The following is a 12520-nucleotide window of genomic DNA, read 5'->3' on the forward strand; positions in this document are numbered from 1 at the left end:
AAATACGCCGTCAGATCCGAAATCTCGTCGCTGAAATCGAATGGCAGGTGGTCCACGGAGGCTGATCGAAGTCGATCGCTTTTCCCTTTGGTTTTCTCCAGCCCTTGATCGTTGCCGGAGAGAACGACGAACGCGAAGATACGTCGTGCACGGCTCCGATTTCCATCGATCTCCCGCCGTTTCGCCCCGTCCGCTCCTACGACGGACAAATTTTTCGTCCTGCTACCGGCCACCCTTTTCGCCGGACGAATTCAAAGTTAATCTCGGTCACGAGACCGTTCCTCGGCTCTCGAGGGGTGGTGGCGTTGGTGGCGATATTGGGTTGGCGCCCCCGGGCGACCTGTCATCGTGAAACCCCCGGGAGCACTGAGGCTCACCCTGATCTCTCTGTTACGATAGAACCTTGGGAACCGGAGCCTTGGGCGGCACGATAAGGCTCGGTCATTTATAATCCGTCGGCGTAAGTAGCCTGCCGTTCTCCTTCCGCGCCAATCCACAGAGAAAGAGAGAGAGAGAGAGAGAGAGAGAGAGAGAGAGAGAGAGAGAGAGAGGAATAAGAATAAAGGAAACCTCGGACTTCCGGCCGTTTCAAACGAGATCGATCGACCGGTACGCCAGCTGAATTTTGATGATCGCGTTTATTGCTGCTCCGATTCAATCGTTCGTTACTATTTTTATGTACCACCTGGCGAGCGATAGCCCAGTACATAATCGACTTCAATTTAGTGCAATTTCTAACGAAGAATTCGTTTAGAAAGCGAGTCATTTGGTTTCGAATATGGGACCAAGTATCTGACCAGGATGTTCCTATTCTACTTACTAGTCCCAGAAGTAAATGTTTAAGGCTATGGTTACGGTGGATGCGTATTCGGACGATACTGACATTCTGACGAATTCAATGGCGTCAATGTAATCGAACGTGTCGGTATACAGATTTTTTTGAGCATAAGCATTGCAATGTTCGAATATTTGATTCGTCGCTATAGCCTTGGCGTTATGTGTAACTGAACAAAAGCGATCCGAGTTGTTTTGTGATACTTAGGCAAGTTCTGATTGTATAATATGCTGACTTCGCGAAAAATAACATCGAGTGGCTTTCTCGAAAGCATCAATTTTCAGCCAGCCGGCAGCGCCGGATGAGTTCATCAGCTCGGCTCTTAATTAATGCAAGGAATGGATCTGACGGAAAAAGGGGATAGAAATGAACGGGGAGGATACCTGGAAATGGCTCCGGCCCGATAATTTATAAAAATGATATTTGCTTCGGCAAAGCGTGACCGTAAGCCGTCTTAATATCTCTCATTACCGTCTCGCTGCTCGAGTCCCCGGTGACCGTGCAATTAAAAAGCTAAGATTGATAAATGACGGGGAATTAATGCGCCCAGGGGATGAAAGCGAAGGATGGGGGGGCAGAGGCACGGCATCGGAATCGGGGCTAGAACGTTTAGGGGGGCCAGCCGGAGAAAGAGGGACAGGGTGATTGCGGGTGGCTTAATGGTGTTTGTATGCATGGGAACCGGTCATAGGGGTGAGGCAGTTATCGCGTTCAGTCTACTTTGCGCCGAAAATCGGGACGTGGTTTAAAGTACTTTAAAATCTCACCCTTAATAATACAATCGAAATATATTTCGGTTCTAAAAAGGGTGACGTACGAAGTGATCGTTGTAATTTTTTTATATCTATGTTAAGTTTTATTGTTGTTAGAGTTTGTTCTTAGACCAAGTTCATGATACGATCGAAAACTCTTCTATTTCGAGGAACAGATTTGATTCTTTATACCGTCTAACAATATTTAAATGGCACGTTATCGTACGTTAATCAATTGTTATTTTTAATCGTTTCAAATGTAGTTTTTTCCAGTGATTTTTAATAGAAGATTAATGTGATCGAATTTCGTTTGGTTACAGGTGACGCGAGTAACGCGAGTATCGGCAGCGGCGAGGGCACCGGTGAGGAAGACGACGATTCGTCGGGTAAGAAGAACCAGAAGAAGAGGGGCATCTTCCCCAAAGTCGCGACCAATATCCTCAGGGCGTGGCTGTTTCAACACCTCACGGTAAGTATTTTGCATATACCTTTCATCGCGTATCGCACGTTTCCATGACGTTTCTCTGTCCGTGAGTCTTTCACACGCGTCGCCAGGCAACAACAAACGACGTCGTTCGTCGTCTTCGTTAACGATCGCTCTGACTTTCACTTGTATATGTTCTTATTGCAAACCGTACACAAACGTGACCTACATGGAAGAAACCTACCTAAGTTTCTTCTCTGAAATAACGGCAGTAAAGCAAGTGAAAACCTATCCGTTTAAATATCGTTTCCAAACGATTATTCACTTATCAAGCGGCGCTTAAAACCGAGAAGCGAAGATAAACGACGCAACGAAACGTCGCGGCAAAAAGAAACATTTCCTAAATTGCTTTTACCCGGCGCTGGAGTTAAGCTCGGGGAACGATGAGAAAAAGAAAAAGCAAAGGCGAAGACGGAAAAACGCGTTCGAGAGCAGAGGGACGTACTAATCTCCTAATGCCAAGATAAGGAGCGGTGGCCGCGGTGCCTCCTCTGTTCGTAACCCACCGGGTCCTCGGCCATCTAATGATTCACGGGTAATCTGAGCCGCAAAAAGCGCAACGCGATTAAAGGGACCGGGAAGGGAGAAAAGAGAGAGAGAGAGAATGTTGCGCGCTGGTTGCCGGTAGCCGCGGTTGCGTAACGTTGCGCGCGGCAATTCGGAGCACGGTACATTGTCCCTCATACTACGGACACCCCATAGATTTCGGGTGTGATCAGGTTACCTTGCGAGAGCGGTAATCATATTGCAGCTCAGTTAATGCCATTACCGCACCGGGGGGAGGGTTGGCAGCTACCCTCGAAACCACCCCGCAACCAGCACGCCGTCCGCGTCCCCCGATACCCCGCTTTCTCCACGCTTCTCTAGCGCCGGCTTCACCAACCCCCTAACAACGTGTATTGGATATGACGTCGGGGATAGTGGGTTCATGGTTTAATGCATATACGCTGTTTGCGCGATGACGATATCGCGCGTTGTGAAAAGACGAGCTTCGCCCCCTGATACCGCGACCGCGGCCTTCCTCTTATTCGGTTAATCGCGTTCTCCAGAGCTTGCAGCAGGTTAACGCGGCGGTGCTTGAAAGGATTTTAATGTTACTCCAGAATGTGTCTCTGTGTTGATGCTCTTCAAGTACTCGGTCGTTTTAGGTTGCTTTAGCTGGCGATTTTGCGAAGTGTTATTTAGCTGCTTTCGCTAGAGTTGGCGAACAGTTCACAAATATTGTGGAAATGCGAATAGCATTCAGTGGTAATACGTGCTATCACGAGTAGCAAACAACGAACTCGTTGGAAATTATTATTCACTCGGGAGATCAGATTCGCGGTATATCGAGGTAATGTGAACAGAATGAAACGATAGAAATGGAGTTTAATTGATTAGAAGGATCCTGTTTTTTCAGCAATCTAACCACGTGACCAAAGTATCAATAATTACGATTAGAAGATAAAAATAATTTTCATGAGGGATATACTCGCGGAATTCGTTGCAAGTTTGATACTCCATGGCTGTACTATTACGTGATATCCACTGCCAGAAATTACAGCGGTTTTTCGTGACGGTCGTCTTGGTCAGGCATTCGTCTCGGCTCTATTACGAGCGATTAAGCAACTGTACCATGAACCAGAATTCATTCGGCGCACTGGATACATATTACGGCTTAAAAGAGTAACTGACTCGAGCCAAGTGTGTATTCACTCGAGTGACAGTCTCTTAAAGAGCTCCTTCCGACGTTCCCTTTTTCCAGCAAACGAATTACGGCCTCAACAGCCTTGATTTAGCGTCCTAATCTTTCTCCCGCGATGACTTATGACCGCAACAAGGGCTAACATTCTCCTTGTTCACCCTGCGGGACCGTTTCGTCGGTAATTATTGCGGAACAGATGTCTGAAACGAATGTGGCTCAATCACGGTACAACTAGCTGCTTCTCTACATTTTCTTCGATGTATCTTAACGTCATTATATCTATATATTCCACATATTCGATATCTACTTTCATCGGCAGGCAGTATCTCTCTGGTTGCTTATTGTGTCACGTTAAAGTGCAAATAAATCGAGTAACGGTCGAACTTGAATACCAAGCTGTTCGCTTCGGTAAATTTATCACCGTGAAAGCGAACGCGACGTTGTCGTTCGTTCCATCGTGTCTTGTCGTGGACGTGGTCGGGCGTCGCGTCGTTTTCATCGAGGATTCCAGATCGTAGCAGGCCACCGGCCACGTCGTTTCACCCCGTCGGCGAAACATTTCGGAATCACGGGGACCCGCGCCAAGGAATTCGTCGGAGCTCGCCAATAACCTGTTCCCGTTCGAGAAAGCCAACGCCAATCTCGCGTTCCGCATTGACGCAGAGCAAAAGAAAGAGAGAGAGAGAGAGAGAGAGAGAGAGAGAGCAACAGGAGCGGGAAAGCGGCATCACATAGTACATAGACACAGTTTACATACAGCCATATATAGATGACTACGATTGAATAAGGAACGTGGCGGTCAGCTCGGATAAAAGCGCTTGTCGCGGTCGTAGACGATGAAAAGGGAAAAACTAATTTGTGTTTTGGCCGATGTTAGATCAAAGGAGACGAATATGTTGCATGGAAAGCTGCACGATTGGTAGACGCGAAGAGTTGTCAGCCGAGTCTTGTACGACCGAGTATACATTAAATTAATTTGATGGAGGCGGAGTGGCTACACTTAGTTGGCTTGCGTTAGACGCAATCTGATATTCTACGGTCTAACTTCTTCTTCTTTGTGTCATTAAATACCGTAACACAGCGAGTTGGAATGTTGACTCTGGTCGAGAAGTTTCGCGACGTGCGTCGTGTAAAACGCGAAAACTGAACGGGAAAGTCACGGTCAACCGGGTGAAAGTCGCGCCGGGAAAGAGCCATTTAATCCAGGAACTTGTAAATAGCGTTCGGGACATGACGCCAAATCGGTGATTTATTTGTCGTCTGGAAGCCGCTTAGAACATGAATAATTTAGACGTGGTCGCGAATAGAAAGGGTCGACGTTAATTCGATACAAGGATGTTCAAACAGCGAGAACGTCGTAACGCCGTCAGTGTACGAAATCGTTCCGGTTGTACCGACGAGAGGTTGGGAGAAGCGACGTCTTTCTCCGGTGGGTCTCTTGTTCACCAGTTCTCACCGGGTTTCAGCCGCTTTCGCTCCTTCTCTCTTGCTCCTTGGCTGTCATTTTGAAAGCCATCCCGACGGCCGCCCCTCACCGGCCGTCCGTACGTCTGTCCGACCAGCCAGCGTACCAACCAACCGACCAACCAACCAACTCTGCGACCCTCCCCAAGTTTAATTAGACGGAAGAGGAGCATACATCATGGTCGACTCCGTGTCCCGACCTTCCATGCCAGCTAACTTGGGCTTTCCAGAATTGTGGCCACCGACCTACTACCACTTCTCTCTGTTCGTTCCTTCCTTCGCACACGTTGCTTCGGCAACGATGTTTGGAACTACGAGAGAGTCTTCTCTAGGATTGTCCTCCTTTTAGGATTCTGTGTCGTCGTACATGTATGTAGCAATCTGTTCTATGTAGGAAATTATTCTTCCCGACGAAACTGGCGATATAAGCCGCGATTCGCCGACTGGTATCGAACTGCAGTTGATATATTGTATCTGAATTTACCAGCAAATCTAAGACAACGAAAGAAGATTTCAACGAAAGAATAGAAATTCATTAGGAAAGTTTCGTTCGAGCCAGTAACAATTGCACGTGGCGCTCGAGCGATAATGCGGAAATACGCGGGGCAGGAAAAGAAGAAAGATTGAAGATGGAGTCGACATATATAATCCATTTTAATTTACTTGGAAGATATATCCCGTCTAGCTTGCAGTTTCCTGCGACTTCGCCGCGCCGCGCCTTCCGTTCCCAACCCCTGGTTTCTCTCGTTCTTCCATTTTCTATCTCCGCCTTTTGCCCGCCTGTTCCTCGATCTTTCTTCCTGCTTCGGCGTCGCCCTTATCCCTAGACATCGTACCGGAGTCTTCTTATATCAATGGAAACATTTCGCGAAATTACATTTGCCAGTTCCGCGCGTTGCGCCGTTTCACGTATCGAGTGGCTCCCAGGAATCTCTTTTACCTTCGGTCAAATAAATTTCACGGCGAGCAAGCTAGTTTCGTATCAGATCCTTCCTCGGCGAGATCTATGAATGTTTAACTCCGACCTGTAGCAAAGATCTTCGTTTAGTCTCCGGTCATTAATCGATATAATTCTACTCGTCTTTCGTCTCGTCGAAATTAAGGGAAAGGTGAACTCTACCGAAAGAACGTTTAAGGCGTAAAGAGATAGAGTAACCGAGAAGCGTACGACTATTCTTATTCCGTGTTTCGTGTTGTAACGCGAGAACGGAGCATAGTCGTGGCAATCAATAAGCCATCTAAGGCAAGTAATGCTGCTATGGTACAAACCACAAACCGGCAATGCCATTATCTGCACATGCACACGCATACGTACAGGCGCACACGTACGCGTGCACACCAGCGACCGCAGGTTGAGAGATGCAAGCGTAGTTTCATCAAGATCGATAATGAACCGCGTTTCATTTAGCGTATTGCGCGCTGCCATACCAATATATCTTGCCGCGATCTTTAATTCATCCGTATCGCGCGCGCCGATCGGATCGGGACTCAGCGTGAAGCTGCTAACAAAAACGGGCAGATCGATCTGACGCGTGGCGGCATTCTTCCACGTTCGACGTTACTCTCTCCCTGTAAAACGCCATAATCCGGTCCTTTTTCTCTGACCAATAGAATTGCTAATCCGTTATTTCCGACCAAGATCATGTTTCCCCGTCACGACTACGGTCAAGCCTTTTAATCGTCTCTTTCTAAATTTACTAGCCGTTGTACGTCATCATTTCACGAGAGTCACCTTCCCGAAGAGTGAAACCTTCCCTTGAGATCGCTCGTCGAAATCGAGAGAATACAGTAAGGTAGAGTTATCCGAATTATTTAAGCTTCAACACCGTAAAATTCAGTCTTGAACTTTGCACGGAATTATGAAATTTGTTGTACGTTATGAGATTTCGCTATTATCTGATATTGAGGTGGTTTATTAAGAGACGTGTAATAAAATAGTCAGTTTATATTAAAATCACTTTAAATATAAGTGCAGATGTAGTCGGTTGTAATCGTCGCTCGCTCAATGCTACTGTACAACTCGCTATGCTGCTATACTGTATAATATACTATACTATACTGTAGGATTCGCTTTTCTGATTCCTAGAGAGCACGTATGTTTATTTATATCGATCGGTGGGCTTACAAAATGTTCAAATGTAACTCCGGTTGACGATTACAAATAATGGCGATAATGTTTTGTGCGAAGTTGGTTTACTTTTGAATCTAGCAAATCAAAACAATGTTGACACTCCAAGGCACAACAATATGAGTCCCACGGATTTGAATTTTCCGTTGACTCGTGTGCCGCTACAATATAATAGCAAGAAAATGAAAAAAATATCGTTTAGATACAGTAAGAAACAATATAAAAAATGAGTACTCTATTGTAGGATTATAGACACGTAAAAATAAAGTAACACGCTATTGATTAATGATAATTACAACCGAGAATATTGACCTTAATTGAATAAACGTTTGATGAGCTTAATTGCTTTCTCGCAATAAGTAGAAAACAATGGCCGTCGAGCTGTCAATGTAAATACACGATATACTATTTCACCATTCATCATGCCACAAATAACAGGCCGAATTGGTCTATTTTCATATTACCTAAAAATCGTTCGTAACCGAGCATGGCGAATTACAAGGCAAATTATTTAGCTTGACTAAAATATTCTACGATGATCGTTCGCAGGATTTCTTTCACTGTCTGTCGAGACAGACCTCCGTCGGCAGTTGTCGACGAGTCTCGCGCAGCGAATTTCATGGAACGACGCCCTCCCAAAAGACGGTGGAACGGTCTTAGTCCGGATATTTTAAACAATTTGCATAGACAATCATAGCGGCCGTTTTTTCGGCCGTAAAGGGGCTCTCGACGACACTCGAGTCGACTGCCACGATCCGCCAGCTGGCTGACTGGTTGGCTTCTGCCCCCGTGCCGCCCTCTTCGTCGCCGCAACTACTACTACCCGAGCGTTTTATGCCGCCATAACCGTAGCGCAGCATGGCCCACTTAGATCTACTATCTCGGTCCCGGCGTGGTGTCCGCGTACACCGGCTGATATCTATTGTCCCCTTGCCACCCCTGGACCAGCCATTTAATCGACTCGCGTCCGCTACCGAGTTGCTCGTCCTTGCCAATTACTGGGTCAAGGTCTACGAGCCCGCCTTATCTTCTCTCTTCAATGGCGCCTGACGATTATGTTTGATGAGTTTATTAGTTGTGATCCTTGCATCGTTCCCTTTGGTGGTTGGACAATTGTTCCGCCGCGAAGTTACAAGCTTCTTCGACGCACCCGTTGTCACCCTATCGGCTCGAAAGGACGTGGAGGAGACGTTTGCATACATCGGGCGGCAGTTTTCCGCTCGAACAAATCCTCGCGACTCATTTCGCCTTCCTTTCCCTGGCTGGGATGTCGATGCTTCTTCTCGCTTTCTCCTCTTCCTGCACCGATACTGACGCTCGTTTATCCCTCTGAGAAGGCTTTCTTTATTCCAACGTGTTTTTCCGTTTTACGATCTGCCTACGTTAGGGATTTTCTCAGGGAAAGCGATACACGATTCGGATGCTGTATGTCATGGATCATGTTAAATGGATTTTGCAGTTAACTATATCTTTAATCGTTTCCTTTATTTGTGTTGAGATTTATATGGGCCAATCACGTTCTCAGAATGATTTAATTTTATTGTATCGAGATTTTCAATTGTTTCATTGATGTGTATAAAGATGTATTTGTACACCAGGAGCAAGTATATTAAATTTCATGCCATTTAGCAATAACTTCATTTAACTACAATTTAATACTATGAAAATAAAGCGAGAAAAAGCTTCAATGAAAATTCAAGTATGTTCAAATTCTTTTTGTGACCACTGTATATTAGTTAGGACACGTCAATGGATTCGCCAAACTTTGTTTTGTTTAAAAAATACGCATAATTGTTACAGACCATTTTTACAAACACAATGAAACACTTCAAGAAAATCTAACAAATCATAAACTCTTTCGCACTGTGCGTTTATGTCCCTAGATTCTCTTTCTCAAAGTGTGAAAATATATCGTTTGTGCAAGTTAGAGGGTTCAAGCAAGACGATGTAATTTCCTCTGTCCGTGGGGTAGTCCGCACGAAGGGACGTTTCCGTGTCCTCTCGGTTGTCCTAGTCTGGCGAAAGGTATGCCCCATCCACGCCGTGTCTCTACGGTCAACCTACAACCTTCAACCTCCGCTGGTTGGCCCCGGGGTACGGCAAACCCTTCTGGCTTTTGGTTCGTGCTCACTGGCGCCGCCTTGGCTCGCATTTGAATATAATACTTGGCCCTCGTCGAGCGACCGTCCCGGCAACCGAAGCGAACTGTAATTATGTTGATGCGCAGCCATTGTTGCGTCCATCCTGGACGCCCGGCTGAATGCCGAATCTCCTTCTTTCCCTCTTTGGAAAGGCCTCCACTCTCGCCCACGCCGCCGCTATGGCGAGAGATACCGAGACGATTATTCTCGTATGCTTGATGCGTTTTACCGAAACCGGACAACGAGCAAAACGAGAAAGTTCTGGTTTGTTGCTAGTAACATGCTCTATCTTCATTCTACGTTTCTGGTATCTGTATTCGCAGGAAAAAGAAACATAAAAGGAAAAAAAGGAAAAGAGGATTGGTAACAATCGATCGTGCAATTTCAAAGGAAAACTACTGATCCCCGTGCGAAATTAATTGGCGGAGCTCAGTTTCCCGGAGATTAACTCTCCCTGGTGGAAGGACGGGAGCGGGCCACGTGGATGATTAAAAAAAGGAAGAGAATTCTTAAGAGCCGGTTGGATAATTGCAAAAACTGTACGCGGTTAGCGTCGTAGTGACGGTATTGGAAGTTAGCGTGTAGGAACGGTGCACCGGGAGCGTGCAACGGGTTCAGTGTCGAGAGCCACCATCCCCCGTCTAGGTGAAGGGGTGGCGCGCGCGGACCCAGGATTAGACTGTCGCCCCACGACAGGGTAAGCCCCTATTTTTGCGAAATTTATCGCCGTTAATCCCTCACCCTCCTCACCCTCGGCGTTCTCTCCATCGTGCCCGTTGTTCTCGTTGTCCTCTCCGGTTTTGCCATTCTCTTTCTACCTTCGCCCGTTTGTCTCCTCGTCTCTTGTCCTCTTGCGCTACTCCTCCTCCTCCTCCTCCTCCTGGTGCTGCCACCGGTGCTGCTGATCCCTCCCGCCCCCGTTGTCGATATGAAAAATAATAAAATGCCGCGTCTTTATAGTCGCAGGCGCGCCCTTTGCCCCGCCGACGCGGCGCCTGGCCTCTTTCAGCTGCGCGCTGGACTACTCGTCGACGGGTAATCCGGCCAGGATTTAAAACATTCGTATCTTGAATATGCATTCATAGGTTTAAACCTGCGGGGCTGGCTCGCGTATATCCCATCGTCGGCGCGCGGGCAAAGGGGAGAAGAGAAAGTCGTAAGCGCAAACATGGACGCGTGTTCGTATCGAATCTATGTGTGTATACGTATGTAGGTGTGATTGTATGCGTCTCTCGTCCTTACGCTCGCTAAGCGGCGAGTAGAGCCCGGGTATTAGCTCGGCCACTCATTAGCCTTTCTGGTCCTACTTGTCGCTTGACGTAATCTCACGTCCGTCCCGACCGGCCGGCCAGGCTTAACTTTGACGCTGCTCCACGTCGCTACTTCCGGGGCTATCACCTTCGCCGTCGAGATCTGCAGCTCGTGACGCTCGTTAGGCCTAGGCTCGAGAGCCGCCTCCTCTTCTGTGCACTTTTCGCCACACACACGGGATTCCTAGCTTCGTTATCGGATACCACGGTAAAGTACTACGATGACAGACGAAATGAGTTATTATACTCGATTGGTCGAGCCGTGTAACCAAGGAGATTCAAGCGTCCGTCCTCTTTGCGGTTATTTTCTCGCGTGTCCGATTGTATACGTAACACTATTCGGTAACGCTGATTTTTCGCTCGATACCGAGAGGATACAACGATGGATAGACTTCCAGGTGAGAATCGTGTTCGGGATCTGTCAAGGACGGTGCTTTCGTTACAGTTTAAATTAATCCAATTATGCATGCCGAGCAAACCGAAGAATCGACTGCTCCGTCCGTCTCTCCGCTTTCTCTCTCTCTCTCTCTCTCTCTCTCCCTCTCTTTCTTTCACGGCCGTTCTCGTCTGGTTCGGACTTTAAAGGTTTAAGCCGAATAATGGACGTAAGGTCCGCGCCGTCATCCATATGCAAAACGTCCTCGCAGCGGCAAGGATTAGTCACGGTGATTCGAAAGGATCCGGGACGGCGGAATTTACGTGGCGACTCTCCTCCGCTGAACACCTTGCACGCTGATTTGTCGTCCATCGTCCCTCGTTACATTCGATTCAATCTCGTATCAAAGCAATTACTTCGACGTCAAATGTAAAACATCGCGGTTTTATCCTGAAAAATGTCTTTTGCCCCTGATCGCTTTTATCTTTAAAATAGAGCTCGCGTGTTTGCGTGAAGAGTAACCGGATGTGTACACGTACTCTGTTTCATCAGCATCCAGCCGAAGCTCGATTACTGTTAAGAGTACTCGCTTAATAACCGCTTAACGTACCGCACTTATCGCGACTCCGAAAGCGTGTAGTCATGGCTGGTCCCATGGGTGCCTCCGGCGGATTTATGAGCCAGAGCCACGCTGTCCGTGAACTAGGTTGAGCCGAGCTCCACGGATAAAACGTGGCTCCTCTTTCGAACGCCTCGAATTTTCTCTCTCCTGCCGGTCGTCTTTAATGATCCTTCTGCGAACACCAATCCCATTAGAGACGTCTTATCCGCGATTCCCCTTGGACCTTTAAATTTCTTCTAACCGCCTAACTCGCCCTGCACGACGAAGATCGGGAACAGACCGCGAGAAGTACTTCTGTTAGTCTATGAACTCGATTCTAGTTCATCCGTGCCTTGTTCTAGAATCCATCGTGTCTAGGTGTGTTTGTGCCAGAGAACGTTTCACGGATCAGGATATCAAGCGGCACCCATTAAGGAGAGTACTGGACATCCAAGCAGCCTGTGTACTTAACTAGCATTAGACGCTCCCCTGTTCATGTGACGTCGAACGGGTGCGCGCGCGCGCGCATGTGTGTGTGAATATTTCGAATCGATCAAATATCGATACGCGTACCTGTGCGTGTCGATCGACCGAGTGGCATTTACGTCTACGACCTTCCCGGTCTATCCATCTTATTCTTGGTTTTTATTCATTTGCTCGCTCTCTCTCATCCACGATCAGGACTAGCAGTTTAGATTGTGCCGCTACTGTATATAGTCAAAGCGCAGGGCTGTCTCATCGATTA

The 12520-nt window shown here is 47.3% G+C and overlaps 1 protein-coding gene across 6 annotated transcripts in view; it reads left to right on the plus strand.

The window, feature by feature from the left end:
- The window catches only part of LOC126922340 (homeobox protein homothorax), a 500699-nt gene that overhangs the window by 300879 nt on the left and 187300 nt on the right, over window positions 1–12520 (plus strand). For all 6 annotated transcript variants that reach the window (XM_050734824.1, XM_050734825.1, XM_050734826.1 and 3 more), the window contains exon 10: window positions 1908–2056. In XM_050734824.1, the coding sequence (XP_050590781.1) occupies window positions 1908–2056 (149 nt within the window). The remainder of the gene's footprint in view (window positions 1–1907; window positions 2057–12520) is intronic.

Source organism: Bombus affinis, chromosome 11 (assembly GCF_024516045.1).
Source record: "Bombus affinis isolate iyBomAffi1 chromosome 11, iyBomAffi1.2, whole genome shotgun sequence".
Taxonomy (NCBI): Eukaryota; Metazoa; Arthropoda; class Insecta; order Hymenoptera; family Apidae; genus Bombus; species Bombus affinis.